At 39.2% G+C, this 27714-nt stretch overlaps 1 protein-coding gene across 6 annotated transcripts in view; it reads left to right on the top strand.

Moving 5' to 3' along the window:
• SEL1L2 (SEL1L2 adaptor subunit of SYVN1 ubiquitin ligase) overlaps positions 1-27714 on the top strand; it is a 125351-nt gene that overhangs the window by 63848 nt on the left and 33789 nt on the right. For 5 of the 6 annotated variants that reach the window (XR_009740198.1, XR_009740197.1, XM_061435642.1 and 2 more), the window contains exons 4-10: positions 5732-5834; positions 10167-10329; positions 22481-22534; positions 22964-23023; positions 23113-23194; positions 24408-24562; positions 25217-25273. Coding sequence is in view for 4 of the 6 variants with exons in the window: in XM_061435639.1 (XP_061291623.1) it covers positions 5732-5834; positions 10167-10329; positions 22481-22534; positions 22964-23023; positions 23113-23194; positions 24408-24562; positions 25217-25273 (674 nt within the window). In the remaining 2 variants the exon portion in view is untranslated. Of the gene's footprint in view, positions 1-5456; positions 5604-5731; positions 5835-10166; positions 10330-22480; positions 22535-22963; positions 23024-23112; positions 23195-24407; positions 24563-25216; positions 25274-27714 lie in introns of all 6 variants that reach the window. The other variant, XM_061435640.1, reaches the window with a different exon arrangement.

Below are 27714 nucleotides of genomic sequence, written 5' to 3'. Positions count from 1 at the left end.
GGTGCTACAAATTATCATGTGCACCTAAGTGTCAACCCAGCCACTTCGAGCAGGCACTCTTAGCCACCCCAGAGGACATGAATACAGCATGCCACTTTCTTTTCTTGCCCTTTCTGCTCCTACTCACTACTGAAGGTCTTTCCATTATCCAAGGCCTCCCATAAGCATTGTCTTCTTACATAATCATGTCCAAACCAACCAGACTGGGAATTATCATGTGTGTATAATGATGCTCTGAATCATCAAGACCTGGTTACATCACGCTCATTATCTTCTGTTGGGGAAGGTGGAGGAATATATTGTACCCTTTTTAGATGGATACATCAGAAAATAGTCAAAATAAAGAGAGATATGATTCATCTAATGGGGAAAATGATTTATATGAAACATATTTCTCAAGAATCAGGTAAATGAAGTATTACTTTAAAGAAACAACTATAAGATACTTTAAACAATTACAGTAAATTTATTTTTTAAATGTATTTTGGAACGTCTTTTCAAATTTTTCATCATTTGATAATAACTTTGTGTTTAACACATGATTCTGCATATTGTGTAGCTCTGAGAAGTAGTATAGGCTCTGTGCGTATACCAACTCATCTGTAAAATGACAGCCAATGAGAAAATTGCCTAGGACCCAAGTGGTTTATGAATATTAGCACCTATTATAACTATAACTATATATTATTTGATTCTTCCTTTCTTTTATAATGCATGTCTTTCTGATAAATTAAGGATTTTAGATCATGAATTATATCTTTCTAAGTCAGGGTCTCTCTTATTTTAAGCTTTGCTTAGTAGATATTTGAAAAGGATAAAAATTTTTTTTTTTACTTATAATTTGTCTACCATTTCCAAGAAATACCAATGGAGGTATTTATGTCTGAGGACAATGATCTGGGGACAGACTGAATAAATTTGACTGTTGTAAATATCTGTGCTATATTCAAGAGGATTTGAGTTGATGGCATCTTTATCTGACTAAACTCTGCTGAGTCATTCTTTCTTAGGTGGAATATTATTTTTAGAAATGGATCATTACTCTCCCACCTTATCTGAGATTGTATCTTTCTAGCAGACATTAAGGGCAAATGTGAAGAGCTCTTCTGATGCATTATTTGGAAAATCAGAAACTGAAGTTGGTTTATATTAAATATAATTAAAATTAGATGCAGTGTCTGTGGAGGCAAGCTTTTCTGCAAAGATTTTCCCATTTTATCTTTCTGTATCATTTTAATGGTGAAAGCACCTGATTTTTAGTCAGAGTAAAAGATATTCACCTCCTTTAACTCTCAATGTCAAGACATTCGTTTAACTCTCAGTGGTCCTTTATGTGATTCAAGAAGTAATAAAATTTGAGATTCAAACTAAGGAATTTAATATTCTTTTCCCTTTTATTTTTCTAGATCATTTAGATAATATTTATATACTTGAATTTAAATGTTAAAGTTTTAGATTTTCTGATGAAACATTTAAGAAAGTAATGCAGATTAAGGCAAGGGAAGGAGCTGAGCAAAGATAGAGTTTCAGACGTTTAGGATTTTGAAGAGCAAATTGCGCTAGAGGATTGTCCCCCTCCCACAGGCAAGGGAGCTGGGCTCTTGTACTTCCATATCCATCAGTCAGTGGCTAGAGGCCTCCAGCACCCTGCACGGTTAAGTATCCCTGTTGTAAGACCTTGCCTTACTTGCTAGACCTCCTGGATTCCAATCAACTTCATCCCTATTTCTCCTCAGCCATTTACCAGCCACATGTAGAGCCATCGCACCAATAGAATTTCAAACTCAAAAGCAGCGATCTCTGATCAGAGCCAGCTTCCTGCCACTTCTTTTCCCTCTGTCTTTCTCCTAGCAATCCTGCCTTCATCTTCACAGTGCCCTGAGTTGCCTCCTCCCTTTCGTCCTTCACGTCTCTGTCCACTCTCTTCAGTATCACTGGCTGCCAGCTTTGACTGCCTGGCCAGCTATGACTTGCAAGCTCTCTGTCTTCATTTAAAACACACTGCCCAGTTATTTTGCACCAACTGTTTCCTCCAAATGGAGTACCAGTTTCATCTTCTTGGTCTGGCAAATTCCTACCTACCTTTGGAGAACTGTCTAAAGTGCCGTTTCATCTGTGAAGATTTCTTTCTTTCACTAGGCCAGAGTAAGGGACCTGAGGTGGGTGGGCATTTGCTGTTTGTGGGCTTCCCATCATCCATTTTACCCTTCTCACCATCCCAATTTCCTTTTGGGGAATTAGGTTTTCCCCAATGGATACATTCTTATAGGAATGTAATGAGATGCCTTGTCTTCCCTACTAGACCCATCAGACTCATTAGGGAGCTGGAACAGAGAGAGGAAGGTCTTAAAAGGATTCGATCCTCGTCCGTCCCAGCGGGAGTGCTTGCCACTGTTTGCAAGGGTGCTTTGATTCCTGATCAACCCCATTGAATCTGTGAACCTCCTAATAAGTTCCTTTAGCTTAAGTCAATCAGATTGGGTTTCTGTGGCTCACAAACAAAGAAGGCTCCTGTATTCCCACATGCCTTCTTATGTAGAGCCTACCAGATGGCCTTGTAATTTTTGGTAAACATGTTTGTCTCTGCCAGGCTAAGATACAGTGTTCAGCATTGTGTCTAACACATGGTAAGAATCAATTCATACCAGTTAAATGAACAAGTAAATGTATGAATGGCAGAGAACAAGTTGTCTCCAACTTTACTCTTTCTTCTTACATCTGAAACAAGCAAGTGGGCCATTTTTCTTCTAAAGATTTGCTTCTAGTCATTATGAATGAGAGGATTCTGCATGAATTCCACAGTGACAAGTGACAGGAGTTAAGAAATAGACTTGATTAGAGAATTTTACAGTTGAAGTGTCAGCAGGAGGAGGCATAGATTCCTGTTGCCCCCATCATCTCAGAAAGGTGATCTGGGTCTAGAGATTGATGGTTACTTGGAAGGCCCACCAACTACACTGTACTTTGAGTACAGTAATGAGAACACAGCCTTGTCAGAGGTGGGCTACTTGGGCATCCAGTTGCCTAGGAAAGTCAGAGGCCCAGCATCTGGAAACCTTGGAGGCCCATGGGAAATCTCAGTCCTTCTTGCTTTTGGAGGGTAGCCACTGATCTGAGCTGAGTTTGGGTGCCTCCCTTCTTATGGGGAGAAGAGGCAGCTTGTTTTCCATGTGATACAGAGTTAGCATTAGTATTAGTTTGCCAGGGATACCATAACAAAATACCATAGGCAAAGTGGCTGAAGCAGCAGAAATGGATTTTCTCACAGTCCTGGAGGCTCAAAGTCCACAATCAAGGTGTTAACAGGTTCATTCTCAGGCTTCTTTCCTTAGCTTATAATGGGTCACCTTCTCACTGTGTCCTTACATTGTCTCTTTTCTATGCCAGCGTGCTGCTGGTGTTTCTTCTGCTTAAACAGACATCTAGTCATATTGGATTAGGGCTCCACTCAAAGAGCCTCCTTCAATCACTTCTTTAAAGACCTTACCTCCAAATAAGGTTACATTCTGAGGTACTGGGGGATGAGACTTCAAAATACAAATTTTGGCAGTTACAATTCAGCCCATGACAGTCCCCAAATTAGATAGAAAATATTGATAATAAGACTGAAAAAGTAATAAAATGTCTAGAACTGTCTACAAATTATATCTCTGACAAACACTGAAGTACAAATTCGTCTAGTTGAAGCAAGTTCCACAGTTGCTGCTGCCTTAAATACTACTCTGGCACACCCACTCACCCTTTATCCCTGAGGCTCATCCCCAGCACTTCTCAGTCACTAAAGAGCTCCTATCAGGACAAAGCAACAGGCATCCACTAGACGGCTGTTCAGAGGACCCCAGAAGAATCAAAGTCCTTTACAACAACTTCAGGGTTGTCTTCTCAAATCCTCAAATCATTTCCTGACTGTACTTTACCCAAATTTGGAAACATGGTGTTGGAGAAGACTCTTGAGAATCCCTTGGACTGCAAGGAGATCCAACCAGTCCATTCTAAAGGAGATCAGTCCTGGGTGTTCTTTGGAAGGAGTGATGCTAAAGCTGAAACTCCAGTACTTTGGCCACCTCACGTGAAGAGTTGACTCATTGGAAAAGACTCTGATGCTGGGAGGGATTGGGAGCAGGAGGAGAAGGGGACGCCAGAAGATGAGATGGCTGGATGGCATCACTGACTCAATGGACATGAGTCTGAGTGAACTCCAGGAGATGGTGATGGACAGGGAGGTCTGGAGTGCTGCGATTCATGGGGTCGCAAAGAGTTGGACATGACTGAGTGACTGAACTGAACTGAACTGAACTGAACCCATACAAGGTGTTATTAAGATAACTTTACTGGTAATGAAGCCCTCTTATAGTACATAAAACTTGTATTTTAATACATTTGTAAAGCCCAAAATAAAATTACATATAAAGGTAAAAACCATGGATAGAAATCTATAGTGGTAAATCATTTCTCATATGTATATGGATGTATAGACAACCTTTCAAAATTTATTCTCCCACTTTGAAAGCATCTTAATAGGACCGATTGCCATTCCAAACACAGGTTAATATGTTTTTCCCATTATTTTTCCTCTTTAATCGTTAAGTATAGATAACCTATAACTCAAAGCAGAAATTAGACACTAAATGTGTCTGGTGTTACTAAATTGACTGGATAACTTTAAGCATTCAAAAATAATTGTAAACTGGATTGTAAATTGTAATTTTTTTTTTAAATTTACAAAATAAAGTGGGCAGTTCTGGTAGCTTATCAGGAGGAAGAAAAACAAGAACCACTTAAAAAAAATTTTGTGGTCTTGTTAATGAGGCATCAAATCCCAGAATGCCTCTCCTTTAAAATGGCTTCACATGTGGCTCACCTAATCAGAGGTTTCAGTGAGTGTCATAATGGACTTCAAGAGGCACTGTGATGCTATGGAAGGGTGTGTGTGTGTGTGTGTGTGTGTATGTATTGGGGTGGGGACTCTAAGGCAGACTTTCCTTCTAAACAGCTTTCCCCATCTGTAAACTGGTGATATGCTTTGAAAATTGTGAATTGTTATATAAATGTTTTAGAAGTATTTTTATTGTAGCTGGTAAAATTATGTTTCTTGTTTTCCTTAAATACTATAAAATTTTACTCTGAGGTATCATCCCACAAGGTAAATTATTACCGATCCCCTCCTTTGCGCCTTCTTCAAGGTCCTAGGCATGTTCTGGCATACCTACCCTGCCCGCTTATTCCTGACGCTCATCCCCAACAGTTCTCAGTCAGGCTAGAAAGGTCTTAGAAAGACTCTGGGGAGGATGAGGGAGTGTCTCTCCTCCAATCCTGAGTACACACTGCCCATGATATCTTCTGGTTCAGACAAGAGATCTGAGCACTAAAAAAGCCAGGTATCTAAGATCCAGATAGCAGGGTACACCAAGCCACCCCTTCCTTAGAAAACCTTGCTTCCTGTCTTCTGCTTGCAGGACTTTGCGCCCCTTTTTTCAGACTGGAAACATCTGTCTCCCTCCTATCATCAGAAACATCCATCTCTCTCCTCCATCCTCCCAGACCCTTTCACAAAAGAGAGGAAGAGAATACTTTCATAGACAGCTTCTACCATCTAGCCAAAGGTAGGGTGATCTTGAAATGCAGAGGCTAAAAAATAAGGAGAGCGAACCCCAAAATAATATGCCAGCACATTATTTTTAAAATGTAAAACACAAAATAATGTTATTTTTCTGTGTTCGTCCATATACAGTAAAAAAGCAAGCAAAGAACAATTTCACGGATGAAGGAGACCAGCTTTTTAATATGGGCATCCAGATCCTCCAGCAGTCTAAAAGCCAGAAACAAAAAGCAGAGTAAGTCCACCCAGCACTCAAGCCAATTTCAATTTCCAGGTTGAGAAAGGAGAGCAATCCAAAATCTAATTTGTCATTAAAAGCTTATTGGTATAACAAATAAGCTTATTTGCCTATAAACTTTTGTTTTTAAAAGGATCAAACAGTGTTTAAAGAATCCTACAAATTATCAGCCTAAACACATGGCAGACCTTATGTATGAAACCGCAGTCCCTACACATTAAGTGAAACGCAGAATAAAGGCACTGATCTAAGCGTTCAAGCAAAAATACTGTTTTGGCTTTAATTGACTCAAGTGAAACGAAATACGTACTATTTGAAAAAAATATGTATTGTTTGAACTAGAGTAGTTGTTGTTTTAGAATGCTTTATGCTGCCTAACAGCGTGTGTGCCTCGCTTTATGGTTTTCAGAACACTTTCATGTATGTGATGCCATTTTATCCCCAGAAAAGAATTTTGAGTTAGAAGAGTTCCATTTTTACCCCCTTTAAAACTTTGGGAATAGAGATGCAAGGATGATAAATGGAGGTGAAGACAAATACACAGCTGGGAGGTGACCAAGCAGAGAACACATGGTCTCACGCCACGTCCACTGTTTCTCGTTTCACTTGCCTGCTCTGTCTAAATGGGAGGCATAACTATCTTTCCCCCGCTGCCCCCAGGAGAGGGGACAACCTGAAGTCCTATCAAGTCTCTAGTGACAACCTTGGAATTGAACTCTGGCTCTACAGTTTCCTGGCCGTGGGACAGAGAAAGTTACTTAACAACTTTGTGCCCTGGATAATGCAGTCTAGCTCTTAGAACCATGTCCGACACTCAGTAATAAGGAGATAAGTGTTTGTTATTTTTATTTCTGGTCCTTTAACTGGTAAATGGAAGGTGTGGAAGAGAAGTCAAGTGTGTCTTGAACCTTAATAGAAGGAATAAACTCTGAACCTCCAACAATCCTGTTTCTTTTGTTTTCACAGATTAGGCATACCAGCCCTATGGGATGCTTCCCAGAGCTGTGGTAGCCAGACTGAGGAAGGGCAGCTGCACAGTGCATGAATTCTTCCCTAAAGCTCAAAGCCTCTAAGATGAGGGTGGGGGGATTAAGTATAAACCTGGTTATCACAACATCACAACGTCCATTTTTCAAGCTCCTTCTTCGTGTGACTTATTGTGGGATATTCTTCCTTGTTCACAATGATATTGTAAAACATAAATATTATCCCCAAATTATGGAGAAGGAAATAGAAGGTCAAAAAGATTTTGATTTTTCCAAAGTGACAAGAAAAAGAAAGTAAGGGATTTGGTCCTCTCTCTAGGGAAAGTTAAATTAGAAGCACTTAATAAGAGCAAAAGAAACCATCCTCAGCAAAAACTCAAGCCTCATGCTAAGTATCTCTGGGGACTGTCATGATGAGGATGGAGTTAAACCAAGCCCCAAAAATACAATCCAGCCTTAGAGGGAAGTCAGCTCATTTGGGTGCCACTGAACAGATGAGTAAGAAGGACAGGGAATCCGGAGCCCAGCCTAGCAGGATGAGAGAACAGTGGTATTCTGGGAAGGGCTTGTCCCTGAGATTCAACCTAGACAGGTGAACCCAAGATGAGGGGCCCCATTAAGTCCAAGAGACTCCTAGATTCAGCCTGATGGGACAACATCACTCTTAGAAGGCTCTGCTTAACCTTGATAGGTGCCTTCCTTTATTGACCGAAGGGGATGGGGAGAAAACCCAGCCCTTCGTTGCAGGGCTGTCCAGCAGTGCAGGAACCTTCATGCCTACACGGTGTCACTCAATCTCAGGTTACTCTTTCCCAACCTATCCTGCTCCAATCCTTGCCCAAGAATCCCAGAAGAACAGCTTATGTGTGCAGCAGCACAGATACGTAAGAGGGTACATAAACCTGAGTCTGCTGACCCTCCTAGGTTGGCAGCAGTGGAGAACCGAAACCAAACCTCTTCACAACCAGAGACCCCAGGAGTTTGTGGGCAAGATGTGTGAAACTCCTTCAGTGTTCAGGATTGTCTGCTTTACAGCCAACTTAGCCATCTCTAAGATTCTGGTCAGGGAAGAGAAGAGGCTATACCCCCAGACCAAAGGGGAGACATTTTGCTTCTCTTCATCCTCTGCCCTGCCCGCTCCTTGCCTCACCGCTCCTCACTGAGGGTAGCATAAGTCGCAGGGGCTACTAGTCCTTTTGCCTCATCCACACCCACATCTTGGTCTAATTCATTTGTTCAGTCTCTTCACGTGTATGCGAGGAAAATTGTTGAACAAGCTAGTGGTTTTAGAAGTACAAATGTTAAACAAGCATATGTCAGGGAAACAAACTTGTCTGAAAGAGTCGAGAAGCCTCTATGATATCCAAGGTTAACTGTCATTAAGACTTACTCATCAGCGAGGAAGGTTTGGAGATAAGCTTCTGGTATGTCCTAGAGATGCACTTAGCCTCCCCTTTCCCCAGGACCCACCCGAGCATCCAACACCAAATCCTCCAGACACCTAACAGAACTTTCTTTTGTGGACCTACCCCTCCTTCCCAGTTTCTCCTACTTTTTCCCTCTTGGGGATTACAGTCCAGATCTTAATCCCACCTAATTTGCCATGACTTTTTTTTCTACCCAGGGTCCAGCTTCTGGTATTCCATGTATCAGCTTGGACTGCCCTGATAGGGGACAGAGGTACCCCCTCCTCCCTCAGACTCAAAGCCACCTAGAGGGATTGGTTTTGCAAATGTTTGCTGTCTCTTGGGACCAGCAACTACATGTACTCCTGGCCGCTGCAGCCCATCTCAGGTTTCTCTGCTCTGGACCATGTTGGTGCGCTTCTCGTCCCAGCAGACCATGTTGTTGCAGCAACAAGCCATGTGACAGAAGAGCTCCTGGGAATCTATGCTTGGTGCCATGCCTGTCCCGTGATGCCAGACCCATGCATTCACTGACCTTTGAAACCTTCTCTCTTATTATTTGCTTTTTGGCCCCCAGAACTTCCACTTGATTTGACCACAGCTATTTTTTTTGCTAGATCTCCTGGCTTCTTTTGGTTCCGCTGGGATCTACTCTCTGTTTACCATCCAGGAGCCTAATGCTTACCTGGATATCTCTCTTTCTTGGCCCTTCTGGCCTATTCTATTCGGCTCCAGCCTTTGACCATGAGGACATCAGCTTATTTTAACATCAGCATGGGTAGGGGTGTATAAAGCTGAATCTCCTAATCCTCCTGAATTGGTAGCTATGGTAGATTTGTGTGTTTATTCCTATATTTGGGTCAAGGTCACAGGCAGAGGTTAATGCTTTGTGATCTTACTGCTACCAAAGGGGAAGTGTTAAGAATAAAAATAAGTCCTCAGAGCACTCTCTGTCTCCAACACAAGTTTTGACCTTGTAAGGCTCTCCATCACTACTTGTTTCACAAATCAGGTCTGGGTGACTTCTGACCAGGACTCATAAAATGTACTGTGAGACAATCCTCTGGTGTCTATATTTGTAATCACTAACTTTATGTGATTTACCCACAAATTATAGGAGAACAATTACCATGTCATAAAACTTTCTATGCAATAGTCTTAATAATAATTATAGCTGAATTTATTGAGGGTGTACTCTATATCAGGCAGTTATGCCAAGAACTTCACATGGATTATCTCACTGAATCTTCCCAGCAGCCCCATGAAGTAGATGCTATTATTATCCAATTTTATAGATGACAGTGGCACAGAGAAGTTAAGTAACTTGCCTGAAGCTCTCAAACTAATTAATGGTAGATTTTAACCCAGTCAGTCAGACTCTAGAGCCCTAAAAATCATTACGGTTTTGTTTGGTTATTGTTTTTCCACAGAGTCTGGTTGTGCTAAAGAACATGCTCTGCTTCAGAAAATTATTTTGGAATGTAAAGGGACAGTTGTTCTCATGATAGTAACTTCTTAGGTGTGACATTGCAGTTTTGATTTCTTAAAACTGATTTTAATTATATTGTTCAGAGTTCATTGTATAAATCAAATACTCATAAGTAATGGGATTTACTGTGGGAAGGTTTACTATTTTAGGACAAATGTCCCAGCTTTTCACTCCATTTGGTCTATTAGCTTGAAGCATGAATGATATAGCTTAAATATTTCTCCTTTTCAGCAGCTTCATTATTTGTCAGATATATTTGAAATTATACTCTTAGACTGACTTAGGCCTGAAAAAAATCTTCTGGTCTAGAGATGTAATGGACGATATAGTTAAACTGTAGTGTTAGTAGCAATGTCAACTGGGTCCTTCTTGTTAGAAGCAGAATGAAGGAGGAGCATAAATTTTCATTTTTGACACTCACACTTTTAACTTCATATTCTTGAAACAGAGCCTACATATTCTTTGCCAAAGCAGCTGATATGGGAAACTTGAAAGCTATGGAGAAAATGGCTGATGCTTTGCTATTTGGAAATTTTGGCATGCAAAACATCACAGCAGCTATCCAATTATATGAGTCCTTGGCTAAGGAAGGATCATATAAAGCCCAAAACGTGAGTTTTGAGAGAAAATTAAATCTTAAATAGCTACCTCCTGAAATAACTATAGACAAATAACATGTGAGAGGAGTTGAGCCTCTGTTGCACAAGCCCAGGCCTAGGCAAATTACTGTAATGCCCTAAATGTTCCATCAGGACACAAGGCAGGAGCCTGAGAAAGTCCTTTTAGCTCTGGAGTGACTTTTAGGAATGGAACAGAGCTGCTCTCTAATCCCTCTTCCCCTCTTCCACGTCCACGTGTGTGTTTTAAAATAATGTGAGAATTCCAAGCCCCTAACATAGTTAAATTTTATTTAAAAAATACACTGTATTTACCTATGCAAAGAAATATGGAACTAAATCTATTTCTTTAGGATGATGTTTGCCTGGTTTTCACCTGGTTTAAATATTTTACAAGCTATATAAATTTGCTTTTCTATTTTAATGTGTGTTTCATTTTATGGGGCTTTCTTGGTAGCTCAGCAGTAAAGAATCTGCCTGCAGCGCAGGAGACACAGGTTTGATCCCTGGGTCTGGAAGAGCCTCTGGAGAAGGAAGCAACCCACCCCAATATTCTTGGCCTGGGAAATCCTGGAGACAGAGGAGCTTGGTGGGCTACAGTCCGTGGGGTCACAAAAGTAGGACATGACTTAGTGACCAACCAACCAACCAACATTTCATTCTATTCCCAGAATAACATAAGCATTTCATAGAAAATCTGGAAAACCATGAAAACAAACAAAAGCAAGCCTCTCATAAGCCAACCACCCTGACTCCACTACTTGTCAGGACCGCTTTGCATTTCTGTTTGGCTTCTTTCTCTTTTACAGCGTCATCATGACAGAGCAAGTGCATACACTGTTTTATTTCTGGCTACTTGTACTTAGTGTGGTAGCAAAAGTATGTTTTCATGTCCTTGGTCTTCTTGATGAAAACATTTCTTCCTGATTACAAAATAAATTTATGCTGATTACAATTAAAAAAAAAAAACAACCCTATGAATTCAGAAAGTTTGAGGAAGAGAGTAAAAATTACCTAAAAGCTTTCTTCCCAGAGATCATTTTTTTTTCCATCCAGTAAACATGGAAGCTAAGCTTTGGAATCAGACAGATTCAACTTCAAATCCACTCTACCACTTTCTACTTAACAAAACGCTTTCCCCTTCTGCCTGCAAATTTGACCTTTGGTTCACCCTCTACTTCTGTTTCCCTGGTGATGTGATAGGAATAAAATGTTCTCTCTGTTTCCAGGTAGTATTGCTTATCGTTGAAATGACCTCTGCTTGGTAAACAACCTTGGGAGAAACTCTCACGAACTATACGTACAGGGACCCTGGGCAGGATGGGCTGACTGTGCCTATGGAGTGGTTACACAGGGAATGAGGCTTTTGTGTCAGGGCGGCTGCCACACCCCCGGTGTAGATCTCATCTCCTTGAGTCTGGTCTGTCATCTGAGGCTCTAAAGATGAGGGCTGCTGGAGGACGGTGTGACCAGATACAAGGACTCCTACCAAAAAGAGGCTGATGCTGCCCTCTGGCAAGCTCTGGTTCCTATGCTACATCCACCTGAGCAGACTGACAGGTGTAGCCTCTTGTGAGTCTGTGCATTCATTTGAACCAGAAGTTGGACCAGAGGAACTCTGATGGGTGGGGCAACCTCCCTAATTTTCATCTGTAGAGTTAGGATAATGATAAAACACTGGGTATTGTATTTATTTGGTTCACTACTGTATCTCTAAAAGTACAGTGCAGTGCCTGGGACAGAAAAAAATATAGCTGAATAGTGAATTAATTCATGATGAATGAATCAACAAAGTTGTGAGGATTAAAATAGTGTGTGAAGGCACTTATTTCCATACCTGGAACTTTATAATCATTCACCAGAAAAATATATATATATATTATTACTCTATTATCCTTCTACAATTTTTTCTATAACTTTGTAGAATGTTTTTTACAAAAATGAGACATACTTTCATTACTATTTCCTCATCAGCTCTTGATTCACTTAATAATATATCATATTGAGTTGGCCAGAAAGTTCATTTGGGTTTTTCCATAAGCTCTTATGAACAGACTTTTTGGCCAACCCGAACATATCTCTTTCCCTGTGAATATATCCCATATTTGGTTAATCCAAAATATAAAGTTCCAAAACAGACCAAATGTTATCATCATGTCCACCACTACAAATAATATTACCTCATCCCTAGGTAATGAACTAGTGAACATGTGCTTTGTCAGTGGGTATATTAATTAAGTCAACAGTGGTTTCTTGGACATTTACTATGTGCCACACACAATCTTATTGATGGGAAGAAAAAATTAATAGGTCAAAGTCCTTACGGGCCAATGTTAAATATAAACAAATAATTGCAGCCCAGTTTAGGTGGACTAGAGTTAAGGTATAAAGTGCTTTAGGCACAGAAAAGTGTCTGACTGGCTTTGCCTGGGGCGGGTAGAAAAGGCTTCAGGGATAAAGGAACATTTACACTCAGTCTAGAATACTGGATATAGGCAACATGAAGGATTTGTCTGAACTTGAATGACGTATTTGATGCAAGGTCAAAACACTACTCCCAGAAAAGAAATCCCAAATTAACATAATTGGTACATTAAACATATGGACTGAGAGCTGCCGTCAGTTTTACTCCACATACTCTAGGTAGCATGGTTCTGTGGCATGGACCACAGACAAGGAGGCAAGAAAACAAAATGTGGATGAGGACAAATGTTCCACCTGAAAGGCCAACATTAACCTGATACGCAAAATTCAGCCACACGGTTTGTTGAAGTGCTGCGATACTGATGGGAAAAAGTCTCTGTCCCAAGCTCCTCCTGTGCTCTCCCTGACAACCTAAACACCCTTATTCTTCTCTCGGACCCCCCTTCCTCACTTTAGCTCCCCATGATTTTGAGCCAAAGTGTTATCTGGATGGGCAGGGAGCCTAGAGGACCCTGGTCCAGGGCTACAGCTGGATTCTATTCTAATGGATGCTGGATTCTAGTCCGGAATTTTAACTTTTATCCCAGTCATCACTACAGGAAAATCTATGTCCAACAGCAAGTCCTTGTGCAGTTGATTTATCTCCTTGTACAAAGCACGGTTAAAAATATTCTGTGGTACAAACATTGCTTTGTTCGATGACTGGTTTCTGGGACCAGGCTGGCCACATGCCATATTGATCACAGTTCTCTAACAGGACTGGCCAGGTGACCACCTTTCCTCTCGAGCTGTTTGTGCCAGGTTGATATAGGAAACGTTGCTGCGAACTGTGGGGACAATGCAGCAACAGAAATGTGGCTGAGGAAGCTGAACTGTGTGCTGAGAATGACAGTGAAGGACAGTGAGAGGGACAGAGGTAATGAGAGAGCGGAGACACCTGTCTCTGGGGGAGAGGTCAGGGCAGCTGGAAATGCTGAAGGGGGATAGACGGGAGAAGCCAGGCACCAGCGGGCTCGTGGAGCCCTGGTTTAACAAAGAAAGCGAGAAAGATGTGAATTCAGATTATAAAGTGGCATTGAGGGCATAGGGGGAGAAAGGCAGCTTCAGGCTATGTGTGAAAGGGAAGCTGATGGAGGGAAAGAGGCATAATTCTTTCTTTTCATGCACCTTGAATGGTTTATCTGACAAAAATCTAAATAAACCAAAAGAAATCCCAATAAGGGCAATAGAAGCAATTAAGATTGTGAACAGAGTTCATTGAATTGGTTTTCAAGAAAACTGTACCTTCTGAATAAAACTATTCATGAATTAGACTTCATGAAAATGGTGAAAACTGAAGAAAGAGCAAGCAAAAATAAAAATAGAGGATATCTTATAAGATATTACACTATACCAGCTAGAGGTAGTTATGTATTTTTTTATTTCTCTGATTCTCATTTAGGAAGCAGAAATTCAGAATTAGAAAGGCTTGCTCTTTTCTTAATATTGATGAACCGTTTTAATAGGAAAATTTGTTAATTTGCCAAACAAGAAGGTAGAGCCTAAACCTTATTTGCTTTAAGAATCAAGAAATGGATCATTCACATTATCACCTTAAAATTAATTGAATCATGGTAATGATTATTAGCACTGTGCTACAACTGAAAAAAAAATCATTTTAGTATCAAGTAATCATGTTGATAATTCTAGGATTACCTGTGTAGAGCATTTCTTTTTGATGTAAATCATCTTTTTGTATTAAGGGTACAAAAAGAAACTGAGTTTTTCATCAGGGTTGATTCACATTTTTGTTCAGCTTGCAATTTAATCTAAAAAGAATGACCACAGATGCTTTCAAGACTCATAAAATAATTACAATAATTAAGTGCTTGATCTTTTTTCTCTTTTAATTTCTTATATAAAAAGTAAAAGGAGGAATATTTAATTTTTAAACTGTTAATATGGAACCTGAGTAATTTACTTTGAAATTGATTAAAATATCCTCTACACTTAACTCTTTAAATTTAAATCCCAGCTACTACAACACAGCACAGTGGTTGAGTTCAGAGTCTTACAAACAAATCTAATTTGCAGAGTTTGACCTTTTAAAACCACCACTGATGTCATCACTATGGCATAGCTTCTCTTCAACTTACAGCATTTTTTTTTTTTCTGGGTTAAGATTGAATCAGTCTATAATCCATCTCATTGCACCTCAGCCTTATCTCAGAAAAGATCGAAGACCAAAAACGTATTACTGTAAAGTTGTTAGGTGACAATGCCCAACTGTAAAGAAATAGGACAACCCTGACTATAATTGGCATATTTACTACATGATAGCCCATGACATCTTTTGTCTTCCACAAGTGCCTGCCATGTTTTAAAGAGTGAAAAAAGAGTGGAGCCCTCCAGAAAAATAATTTAAAATCACTCATTGTTATTTTTCTGCTAAAGAGAGAAGCCTGCTCTTTGAGTTGATTATTTGAGGCTGCAGAAGTCATGGTTTTAGTTCCTTACTTTATAGTCTGAGCATTATACAGATAAAGCACTCCCCTGCAATCATAGGATGGAAATTAACTCCCACACAATCCACAACCTCCCAACCTCACAATTTTCTCCAAGAGCATCAGGCCAAAAAGCATGGTAGGCTCTGCACAAAATGATTCAGTGTTGGTGAAAGTATCCTAAAATACACAATCAACTAATTAGAACAGTATCTTTACTTTCTTATACAAAGGTCAGTATATTTGTGTTCTATCAAAGTTTCTATATACACAAGATTCTAAATTGAGCAGAGTCAAAAATTGCTAAGAGCTGCAAGAAAAAATAAATTATTTAGCCAATAATATTGGCTAAAGATAGTTTTGCAAGGAGCCAATTTAACCATTTTAAATATAACTACAGAGGTTAGCGGAGTACCAAGATTCCAGCCTTTCATTTGTAATAAGAGCCTTTATGATCAACTTTCCTAAAAATGGAACCTTTGAGACTAAAGAGAAACTGATGGTATCATAATTTTTTTTTAGTTTATGAATTAGGTAGATTACAAATTATAAACCACATATTAGAGCTATTATGCTTTTAGGAATTGAACTTTCTGCAGTCAGTTTCCTAGTTTAAAAAGTAACACAGTTCTCTGTCCTTGAAACCATAATAAAATGTTTAAGAAATTATTCATTTTCTGTTTTGATGAAATTATCAGACCTTGTTGTATCTTGATTTTAGGGAGACATCTAACAAAGTCTTGGATTATGTTATCATAAACAAGATGAAAAAGTAGAAATGTAGGCTTTGATAATAGTAAATAAAGGGTATAGACTAATGGATTGATGCCAAGGTGAAAGATTTTCTGGCAGTCCACCACAGGACACTGCCTATGACCTTGTGCTCTTCAAATATTCCATCAGCTATTAAGCTGAGTGCATGGGTGCATGCTAAGTCACTTCAGTAGTGTTCTACTCTTTCAGACACTATGAACTGTAGCCTGCCAGGATCTTCTGTCCATGGGATTCTCCAGGCAAGAACACTGGAGTGGGTTGCCATGCCCTCCTGTGTCTAATACCAAATTGTTCTTAATATGAAGCATGGAAAGAAATCCTAAAAGAAATTCTAAAAGAGGATGCTGTGAAAGTGCTACACTCAATATGCCAGCAAATCTGGAAAACTCAGCAGTGGCCACAGGGCTGGAAAAGGTCAGTTTTCATTCCAACCCCAAAGAAAGGCAATGCCAAAGAATGCTCAAATTACCTCACAATTACACTCATCTCACACGCTAGTAAAGTAATGCTCAAAATTCTCCAAGCCAGGCTTCAATAGTATGTGAGCCATGAAATTCCAGATGTTCAGGCTGATTTAGAAAAGGCAGAGGAACCAGATATCAAATTGCCAACATCTGCTGGATCATCAAAAAAGTGAGAGAGTTCTAGAAAAACATCTATTTCTGCTTCATTGACTATGCCAAACCTTAGATTGTGTGGATCACAACAAACTGTGGAAAATTCTTGTGGGAATACCAGACCACCTGACCTGTCTCCTGAGAAATCTGTATGCAGGTCAAGAAGCAACAGTTAGAACTGGACCTGGAACAACAGACTGGTTCCAAAATGGGGAAGGAGTACACCAAGGCTGTAGATTGTCACCCTGCTTATTTAACTTATATGCAGAGTGTGTCATGCGAAATGCAGGGCTGGATGAAGCACAAGCTGGAATCAAGATTGCCGGGAGAAATATCAATAACCTCAGATATGCAGATGACACTACCCTTTTGGCAGAAAGTGAAGAAGAACCGAAGAGGCTCTTGATGGAAGTGAAAGAGAAGAGTGAAAAAGTTGGCTTAAAATTAAACATTCATAAAACAAAGATCATGGCATCTGGTCCCATCACTTCATGGCAAATAGATGGGGAAACAGTGGAAACAGTGGCAGACTTTATTTTTTGGGCTCCAAAATCACTGCAGATGGTGACTGCAGCCATGAAATTAAAAGATATTTACTCCTTGGAAGAAAAGTTATGATCAACCTAGACAGCATATTAAAGAGCAGAGGCATTACTTTGCCAACAAAGGTCTGTCTAGTCAAAGCTATGGTTTTTCCAGTAGTCATGTATAGATGTGAGAGTCGGACTATAAAGAAAGCTGAGTGCTGAAGAACTGATGCTTTTGAACTGTGGTGTTGGAGAAGACTCTTGAGGGTTCCTTGGACTGCAAGGAGATCCAACCAGTCCATCCTAAAGGAAATCAGTCCTGAATATTCATTGGAAGGACTGATGCTAAAGTTGAAACTCCAATCCTTTTGCCACCTGATGCAAAGAACTGACTCATTGGAAAAGACCCTGATTCGGGAAGATTGAAGGCGGGAGGAGAAAGGGATGACAGAGGATGAGATGGTTGGATGGCATCACCAACTCAATGGACATGAGTTTGAGCAAGCTCTGGGAGTGATGATGGACAGGGAGGCCTGATTTGCTGCAGTCCATGGGGTCGCAAGAAGTCGGACAGGACTGAGTGATTGAACTGAACTGATGGAAAGAAAGGTGTATTATCAATGATATGCATAAGAGTGTGGAATGAACCTCTAAAATGGTGATAGGAATGATAAACTTACGAACAAGAAGAAGCTTGAAAATATTAGGAACACAAAAACAGTCTATTACAATTATTCTGACAAAAAATAATATTATGATTCTATTGAGAAGAGGAGCAAAAAGAAAAAAAGAAAGTCATGTAGATGACCTAAATTATTATCTATCCTGTAGCAAATCTATAGCTAAATGTGTGAAATATATAAATTAGCAGCAAGTAGTAGCAATTTATCAGGAGTCCTAATGATGATAATTATCAGCAGAAAACAGCCAAAATAATTAAAAGTAGTTTTCTATGAGGAAAATAGGGAGTTTCCAAGAAAAGAGCAGGGCATTGCTGTTTAAATTTTAAGCCCTCAGAAGTATTAGAATTTTAATTTTTAATACATATACATCTCAATTTGATAACAAAGAAATAAAAAGTTAAATTTAGATATTCATTCTTCCCCTACAAAGGAATTATTCTTAAAGTAAACAACAGATGTCCTCTCCCACTGAAAAAAACCCAACTCCTTTGGAAAATGTAAAATTCCAGGTGTGGGGAAAAAAATGTATAAGATGATATTGAAACATCTTATCCTATCTGATAGCATAGAACCTGTCAGAAAATACCGGGGCTGAGAATTCCCTGGCTGTCCAGTGGTTAAGACTCAGTGCTTACAGGTGGGCTTGTAACTACTTCAAACCAGAGAGTTTGCTGGCAGTAACGCTACATCACTTTGAAGGCTGAGTCGTTAAAAGGATACAGCTCTGCCTGGCTCTCGCTCTCTCCGGGTGCTCAGTCCTGGAGCACAGTTACCATACTACAGCTCTGCCTGGCTCTCGCTCTCTCAGGGTGCTCAGTCCTGGAGCACAGTTACCATACTACAGCTCTGCCTGGCTCTCGCTCTCTCAGGGTGCTCAATCCTGGAGCACAGTTGCATACTTGGAGAAGCTCATGTGATAGAAGATGCCCCATGTTGTTGTTCTGGCTGTTAGCCTCTGCTAAGATCTCAACCAACAGCTAGGATCAACTGCCAAACGCATGAATGAACCAGAATCCAGACTATGGCAACTCCAGCCTTTGAGTCTTCCAACCAAGGCCCCCATATCATGAATCAGAGAAAAGCCATCCCCACTCTACCTTGGCCGAATTCCTGACCCACTGAATCCTTGGCTTAATAAATGGTCATTACGCCACCAAGTTTCTGAGTGATTTGTTACACCAGCCACAGTAACTGGAACAGAGACATTAATGTTCAGAATTGAAAGGACAGATTGCAGTTTTCTCAGAAGCATCCAATACCTTGGCATCCTTGTTGAAACTCATTTGGCCATATATATGGGGATTTATTTCTGGTCTCTTTACACTGTTCCATTGGCCTATATGTCTGTCTTTATGCCAGTACCATCAGATTCTGAATCACTCTAATTTGTAATATATTTTGAAATCAGGAAGTGTGAGGCCTCTAGCTTAGTTTTTTCCCTCAAGATAGATGAGCTATTTTGTGAGTTTACATATGAGATTCTATATAAATTTTAGGATGGTTGTTTCTATTTCTGCAAAATGGCACTGAGATTTCAACAGGGGTTGCACTAAATCCAATCCCTTGATATAAAGTAGCAATATTACTTCTTCTAATACATAAACATAGGATATTTTCCATTTATTTATGTATTTTCAGATTTTTTTCAGCAATGTTTTATAGTTTTCAGTGTACAAGCCTTTCACCTCCTTGGTTATTTTATTCTAAAGTGTTTATTGTTTTTGATGCTATTGTAAATGAGACTGCTAATTTCCTTTTCTGAATGTTCATTGTTAATGTATAGAAAATCTATTTATTTTTGTGTGTTGATTTTGCATCCTACACTTTTTCTAAATTTATTAGTTTTAGCAGTTTTTTTGTAAATCATTAGGGTTTTCTACATATAAGATTATGTCATCTGTGAACAAAGAAAATTTTATTAATCTCTGTCTGTTTGTTCTATCCATTTTTGAAAGTGGGGGACTAGAATCTCCTACTGTTATTGTATTAGTGTCTATTTCTTCTTTCAACTCTGTCGATGTTTGTTTCATGTATTTGGGTGCTCTGCTCTTACTACTACTACTACTAAGTCGCTTCAGTCGTGTCCAACTCTGTGCAACCCCATGGACTGCAGCCCACCAGGCTCCCCCGACCCTGGGATTCTCCAGGCAAGAACACTGGAGTGGGTTGCCATTTCCTTCTCCAATGCATGAAAGTGGAACGTGAAAGTGAAGTCGCTCTGCTCTTAGATGCATATGTATTTATAGTGGTTATATCTTCCTGGTGAGTTGATCCTTTTATCATTACACAATATTCTTTATCTCTTGTGACAGTTTTTGACTTGAAGTCTATTTTGTCTAAGTGTGATCATCCCTCTCTTTTGCTTACAATTTACATAGAGTATCTTTTTCCATTCTTTCACTTTCAGACTATGTGTGTTTTTGTATCTAAAATAAATCTTGTGTAGACAGCATTAAGTTGGGTCTTGTTTTCTTATCCATTCAGCCTTTTATGTCTATTAATTGAGTGAGTTTAATCCATATACATTTAGAGTAACTTCTTAAAGGGAAAGACTCACTACTGCCATTTTGTTCACTATTTTCTGTTTGTCTTGTAGTTATTTTGTCCTTCTTTTCCTCTCTTGATGCCTTCTTTTGTCTTTCATTTATTTTTTGTAATGGCATACTTTGATTCTCTCCTCATTTTTTGGGTGCATTTTCTATAGGTATTTTCCTTGCAGTTACTCTTTGTGTGTATGTGTTAATTGCTCAGTTCAGTTCAGTTCTCAGTTGTGTCCAACTCTTTGTGACCCCATGGACCATAGCCTGCCAGGCTTCTCTGCCCATGGGACAAGACAAGGCAAGAATACTGGAGTGGGTTGTCATTGCCTCTTCCAGGGGATCTTCCTTACCCAGGGATTGAACCCATGTCTCCTGCATCTCCTGTATTGGCAGGCAGATTCTTTACCACTGCACGAATCTATTTTAAATTGATATTGACTTAACTTCAATCACATATACTCTGCTCTCCTCCCATTTTATGTTATCAGTGACACAAATCATATCTTTTTATAGTTTGTATCATTAGCATAGTTTTTTAGTTATAGTTATCTTTTATGCTTTTACCTTTTAAATTCTCTAGCAGAATTAAAAGTGACTTATCCACCACCATTACAGTATTATATGATTCTGTGTTTGTCTATGTATTTATTATTACCAGAGAGCTTTATATTTTTGTATGCTTTTGTGTTATGGCTAACATTCTTTCAACTTGGACACCCTTTAGCAGTTCTTGTAAGGCAGCTCTAGTGTTGATGAATTCCCTCAGTTTTTGTTTATCAGGGAATTTTGTTTATCAGGAAAAAAAATTATTTTTTAAAGTTGGTTTGGCCAGATACAGTGTTCTTGGTTGACAGCTTTTTTCTTTCAGCATTTTGAATGTTCCATCCCACTCCCTTCTTCCCTGTAACGTTTCTGCTGATATATCTGCTCATAATCATATGGAAGTTTCTTTGTATGTGGCAAGTCTCTTTTCTCTCGCTGCACCCAGTGTTCCGTGCCTTTGACTTTTGATAGTTTGATTAATGGTATGTCTTGGCATTGGGCTCTCTGAGTTCATCCTACTTGGAGTTCTTTGAATTTGAATTTGGATGTCTATTTCCTGTCTCAGGTTTGGGAAGCTTTCAGCCAAATTTTCTTAAAATAATCTGTCTGCCCCTTTCTCTCACTCCTCTGTGACTCCCACAATATGTATTACAATGCTATTATATGTCACATAATGTTCGGTTTGCTGATGTCCCTTAAGTACTGCATTCTATGGTAGTGCGGGTTCTCTAGAGTTGCAACAAGTCTCTAAGCTCTCTTTATTGCTTAGAGGTCTCTAGCATCTAAAGCATTCCAGATCTGCCAGTGCTGTAAATCAGATGAGACGAAAGTCAGATCTTTGATCAGCTACTCCTTGAAAGTCAGAATACCTATCCCATTTTTCTCTTTTTTTTCCTGATCACACCAAGCTGTGCTGGCTTGGGGAGGAGTGATTGCAGATTAAATAAAATGACTTTTCTGACCTATTTCAATGGGCTGTTCTTTGCTGTGAGCTTGACTGGGTAACAGTGATTTCTTAACTGGTCTCTTGAGTTCTCATAAAGGCTTTTTGCACGTATATTTTGGCTCCATTGGAGAAACAAGACCTGGGGCTTCGTATTCCACCATCTTGATCTGTGTTCAGACTTTGACCTTTTATTCAATATAATTTTTCCTGTTCAAACTTTTTATAGCCATCACATTTTATTTTTAAAATATGAAGAAAAATATTCAAATTCAAATTTTAACATATTGGAGAAAAATGTCTTTACATTTCTAAAAAGGCAGACACATACAGAGCATTGGTTTATATTATTTTATCACTATAATTATTCTAAAGTTCAGTAAGTATTAGCTTATTTCCACATATATTATACAAAGCTTCCATTATTGTGACCTTTTCTAAATTCATGCCGCCTTAGCAAAAGTATAATAATGCAACTTGCTATACTATAAGAAATAAGTTAACAACACAAGTAATTATAGAGCAGATATTTAAAATAGCCCTTGCTAATGTTGGTAATAACTGTAAAATAAATGGATTTATTGAATTTTTCTTTTTCTTTTGGGCTTTAGGCCTTAGGATTTTTGTCTTCTTATGGAATAGGAATGGAATACAATCAAGCTAAGGTAAAGTCATTCTATTTTTTTTTTTTTTGAACAAAATATGATTTTTTTAAAGGGACACTGAATAGAGAGTCTACTCTTTGAGTGAAGAGCTCACTCTAGAGTGGTGGGTAAGAGCACAGCTCAATAGTTAGGGAAGGTTAGGGCCTGAGTACCATAGCTTCCTAATGTTCCATATTAAAGTCTCAGATAATATCTACTCCATAGGGATTTCGTGATGTTTTAATGAAATATCATGTACAATCCCCTTTTCACAAACTTCAGAACTCAGTAAGCCCTCAGTGAATGGCAGCCTTCTTTAAAGAGGAAGAGAATGAAATTTAGGATTTATGTGGGAGTAGTTCAAGGTTCATTGCTGGGCTAGGAATAAAAAAGCAGTGATTGGGTTTAAGTTTCAAATTTAGATGTCAAATAATTTTTTTTTAACTTTAGGCACTGATATATTATACCTTTGGAAGTGCTGGAGGAAGCATGATGTCGCAGATGATTTTGGTTTGTAATTAAATATTCTTGAGCCCAAATAGGTGTGTTATAAATATAGTATTGTCAGAATATTAAGAATTTATATGCCTGTGTTTTAGGGGTACAGATATTTGTCAGGAATCAATGTTCTACAGAATTGTGAAGTTGCCCTAAGTCATTACAAGAAAGTGGCAGATTATAGTGAGTAATCCACATAGTTTATTTTAAGATAAAGAGACTTGCCAAGACATTTAAAAAATAAATCAATACTAGTTGAAATATTTATAAAGTATTTAAAGACTGTGCTTTAACATCAGTTATAATACAGCTCTTTCCATACAATGTGAAGTTTCTGATTTCTTAAGTTACTTTTCAAAAAGTTCTAAATGATTGTACTCATCTTTTATTTTTGTTAGCTCATGTCTCCAAATAATTCTGTTTTACTTGATCTTGTGATCTTCTTTCCTTAAACTGAGAACTTAAATATAACATCAATAAATATTACATAGTTTCTATAATTCAAACATTTCAAATATAGGATGCCTTGTTAAAAAATTCCTGAAGCTATGGATGTCCATGCATTGTAGAATGTATGTGCAGGATACACACACTGGCGATCTCTATCATTGCATTTGAGAACAAGTCAAGTAACCACTACTCGATTACCCTGTCCTTTGTCTATAAAAAAAAAAAATTGAGCAGGAAGTGAATTATTTCTAGAATTTTCAAAGTTGCATGTAATATTTCCACATGCAGCATCACTAAACCAGACTCCATAATAGAGTATTAAATAAAAGTCTAAGAAGTGAGTATGCTAAAGTCCATTTAGTTAGTTTCTATAATCATAATAACATCTAAATTTACATCTTTGTCATGATTAGGATCTGAGAAAAAAACTGCTTTTGAATTTAAGATGCTTTATATATCAAGATGTTTTTATGTGCTTAATGAAACTGAAATTATTTGATATATATATATATATATATATTTCAAACTGCTGTTTTGTTAGGTTTACTCAAGCATATTTACAGTTTATTTTCAGACTATCCATAGGAAGTAAATAAGAAGCAGTTCTTACTCTTATATTGTAGTTTCAGGATGCCCAGAAAAAGTCAGTGATGGAAAGGTTGTTTGCCTTCTTCTGACATCTATCTTCTTTCCTGAGTCTGCCTGGCTAAGGTCTTCAGTAGGGTCTGACATATACTGATACAATGATTATATTGGTTACAAAGAATAGATAGTGTCTTATACTTTTCTCAGAACCAAATAAACAAAATTAGCAAATTTCTGTCTCCTAAGGATATTTCTTTTCTGTTAGGAGGCCCAATCTCGGCATAGTTTAAAGAGAATCAGCCTAATCGTGCTTGCTTTAAGATGACTGTTATATATTGCTCTGGCTTGTTTCTGTTCACAGTTGCTGATAAACTGGAAAAAAGTGAAGGTATTCCAGTGGAAAAAGTGAGACTAACTGAAAGACCTGAAAATCTGAGTTCTAACAGTGAGATTTTGGATTGGGACATATACCAATACTATAAATTTTTGGCAGAAAGAGGAGATGTTCAGATACAAGTAATGTATATGGATGAACTTAAATCTTTAGAACATTTTAATCACAAAGGGCTTGGTTCTCTCTGAGTCCTAGAAGGGTTAACAACAGTGCCCCATCCTGAATAGGGAAGGGAAGAGAACCCCCTCCTCTTTGTTCTGCTCCTTTTTCGTTCCCTAACTTGTAGTTTCTTACAGCTTATGAAGGAGCCAGTTGCCATAGTAGTGGCATTTTTTTGGCACTTACTCCTAAAAAACTTATTAAAAAAAAAAAACTAGATTGTAATTATAGAAAAAAGTTACCATAAATGTTGGTTTTAATATGAATGAACTTTTATCAGGAGCCAGAAGCAGCCTGTCTTTGGAAATGAGAATAGAAATGGGACATCGTTTATGTGACCTTTGAGAACCAAACGTTAAGGTCACTAGTGTGCCTGGGCATTGCTGTACATCATCAGGCCAGCTTCCTGCTCCTGCGGAAGCTGCATACCCAATGTCAACCATTTACCCAATAAAACACAGAGTCAGGATGGTTTCCTGCCTCTTTTTTTAAGACACGCTAACTGCAGCAAACTGGATTGATGTACTATAGTAAAATCATCAGGTAATTTTTTTCCCCTTTTCTTGTTAAAATGAATACTACTGCTAAAATCATTTTCCAAAACTCCTCTTTTCTAGGTATCTCTTGGACAGTTGCATCTAATTGGGAGGAAAGGTCTGGATCAAGATTACTATGTAAGTCCATCTCAAGCTTGCGTCATGTGGGTGGGAGGACAGGTGTAAGGGAAGCTGAGGGTGGGTGGAAGAGCTGCCCGGGAAAGCCCACCACTGCTTCCTTTGTCAGATCTGCTTCCCAGCTTTTGAAGGAGAACAGAGTTTCTTAGAGAAAGCACTTTTCCTACCTGCCTCTAAGTATAGAGGGGTAGAGGCCTGTGAAAGAGTAGCTGGGGCAGGGAGTTTCCAGGGTCCCACTGAACCCACCCTCTTCCCACCCAGACTCACGGTTGCACTGGGGCTGGGTGAGGAGGACATGCTCTCTCCCCTAAGGCCAGCTGTGGCAAGTCCACGTGGGAATTTCCTGCCAAGGAGCCTGAGGACCAGCCTCAACCCCATTTAGCTAAATCAGAGGACAGGCTGCTTCCAACATAATTGGGTATATTATTAAGCTTCTTTATAAATTTGTAAAGCTCCTTTCAATCACTTTGCTTAACCTTACTTTATCCCAATGAAGTTAGACGATTAACAATTCAAATATATGGTGGAGTAAAAAGCAAATAAACTTAACCTACAGAGGATCCTCCTTAGTAAGATGCCAAAGCCCCTGGACGAGATCTTCTCTCAATGCTGATTGTAGTTTTAAGGCCCTAGATCCCCACAGATCTGGGGAATTAGCTGAGATTCTTCTTAAAAGATGACTTTGAAACCCTTGTCATTTTATAGGAGCCATGTGCTCACCGTCTCAAAGGAGTATTTGCTCTACTTCAATCCTAGTGGCTAAACAATAGAAATAACTACTTCACAGCAGTTACGTAAAAATCTGAACTGTTATTACTTTCTGTTTCACTTTACGTTGTTATTTCATGAATGTGTCTTTGGCACTCTAGTTTGTGTTTTATATGAGGTACTATACGCATTAGGCGGAGAAGGCAGTGGCACCCCACTCCAGTACTCTTGCCTGGAAAGTCGCATGGACGGAGGAGCCTGGTGGGCTGCAGTCCATGGGGTCGCTAGAGTCGGACACGACTGAGCGACTTCACTTTCACTTTTCACTTTCATGCATTGGAGAAGGAAATGGCAACCCACGCCAGTGTTCTTGCCTGGAGAATCCCAGGGACGGGAAGCCTGGTGGGCTGCCGTCTAAGGCTCGCACACAGTCGGACACGACTGAAGCGACTTAGCAGCAGCAGCAGCAGCATACGTATTAGGTAAATGTCAAAGTTAATTTTATAAAATGTGATAAAATAGGTAGCAACTGAAGTAAACATATGCATCCATCTCAGGACAGCTCAATTGAAGGTCTTCAACTAAGGTTTTAGCTTCTTGATGAGAACTTCTGGATTCACAATATTATGCCAACATCAGATTTCAGCCTGTAATGAGTTTCTTCTGCTAACTACAAGATCCAAAACTGGGAAGAAGTTCCCATTTTCCATAAAGACAAAATTTGATTGTGAAGGCACCAAAACCACACTTATACAGAATGACCACTAACATCCATAGAGTTTATAAAACCCCACAAAGCTAAGCACTTCCAGTCAGCATGAACACCAGATGGGAGCTATAGCTGCCTCCAGGTGAGAATGAGGTGCAGTCCCAAGGCTGGCAGTAGAAGAGTCTGGTGCTGTAGCAGCAACAGCTAGGCAGTCGGGCTTCAGCTGAATGGCCCAGACAAGCTCTGCTATGGGCTCATTCACATTCATTAGCTCTGTTTTACAGATGAGAAGCTGAGGCTGAATAGATAACGTAAATTGTTTCAAATCTCATAGCTAGGTAGTAAGAGTGTTAAGAAATAAAAGTGCAACTCAGTATTTCTGTATTCAAAGCCTGTGCACCTTTCATTAAAACTTACTTAAACTCAAGTTAAAACTTACTTACTCACTCTTGACCTGAGCAAAAACAAAAAACAAGTTTATGAAAACCCCAGTCATTGATATCTAGTTTTCTTATTCATAAAGCAAGAAAAAGGAATGATGTAATCACTCAGGTTGCTTCTAATTTTCTGTTGGTAGGTTGGGCCCCATTCTTCCCATTCAGACATCTCAAAAAGACTGGTTTAATTCCAGAACCATCCCAGCAGTAGGGCAAGCACAAGCTAGTCCTTCCTGCTTTCCTTAGCCTAAAGAAACCTGAACTTGGATGAAGGATTCCCATCAAGGCATCAGACCTCAAGACTCATTGGCTTATCAGTTAGCTTAGGCTGCCATCATAAACCACCCCCAAACGTAGGTACCCTAACACAACCACCATTTATTTAATTCACAGTTTTGGCAGGTCAGTAGTTATGGCTGGGTTCAGCTAAGTAATTCTTCTGATCTTGGCTGGGCTTCTTCACACATCTATAGTTTGCCAGAGTTTTGACCAGGGCTGGCTGATTTATGATGGCCTGGTCCATGGCAGCTGGGATGACTTGGTCTCTCCACATGCTCTCATCCTCCAGCCAGCAGGCCCATGCTTTT

The sequence above is a fragment of the Bos javanicus genome, chromosome 13 (assembly GCF_032452875.1).
Source record: "Bos javanicus breed banteng chromosome 13, ARS-OSU_banteng_1.0, whole genome shotgun sequence".
Taxonomy (NCBI): domain Eukaryota; kingdom Metazoa; phylum Chordata; class Mammalia; order Artiodactyla; family Bovidae; genus Bos; species Bos javanicus.
This window is presented reverse-complemented; position numbering and strand designations above follow the sequence as displayed.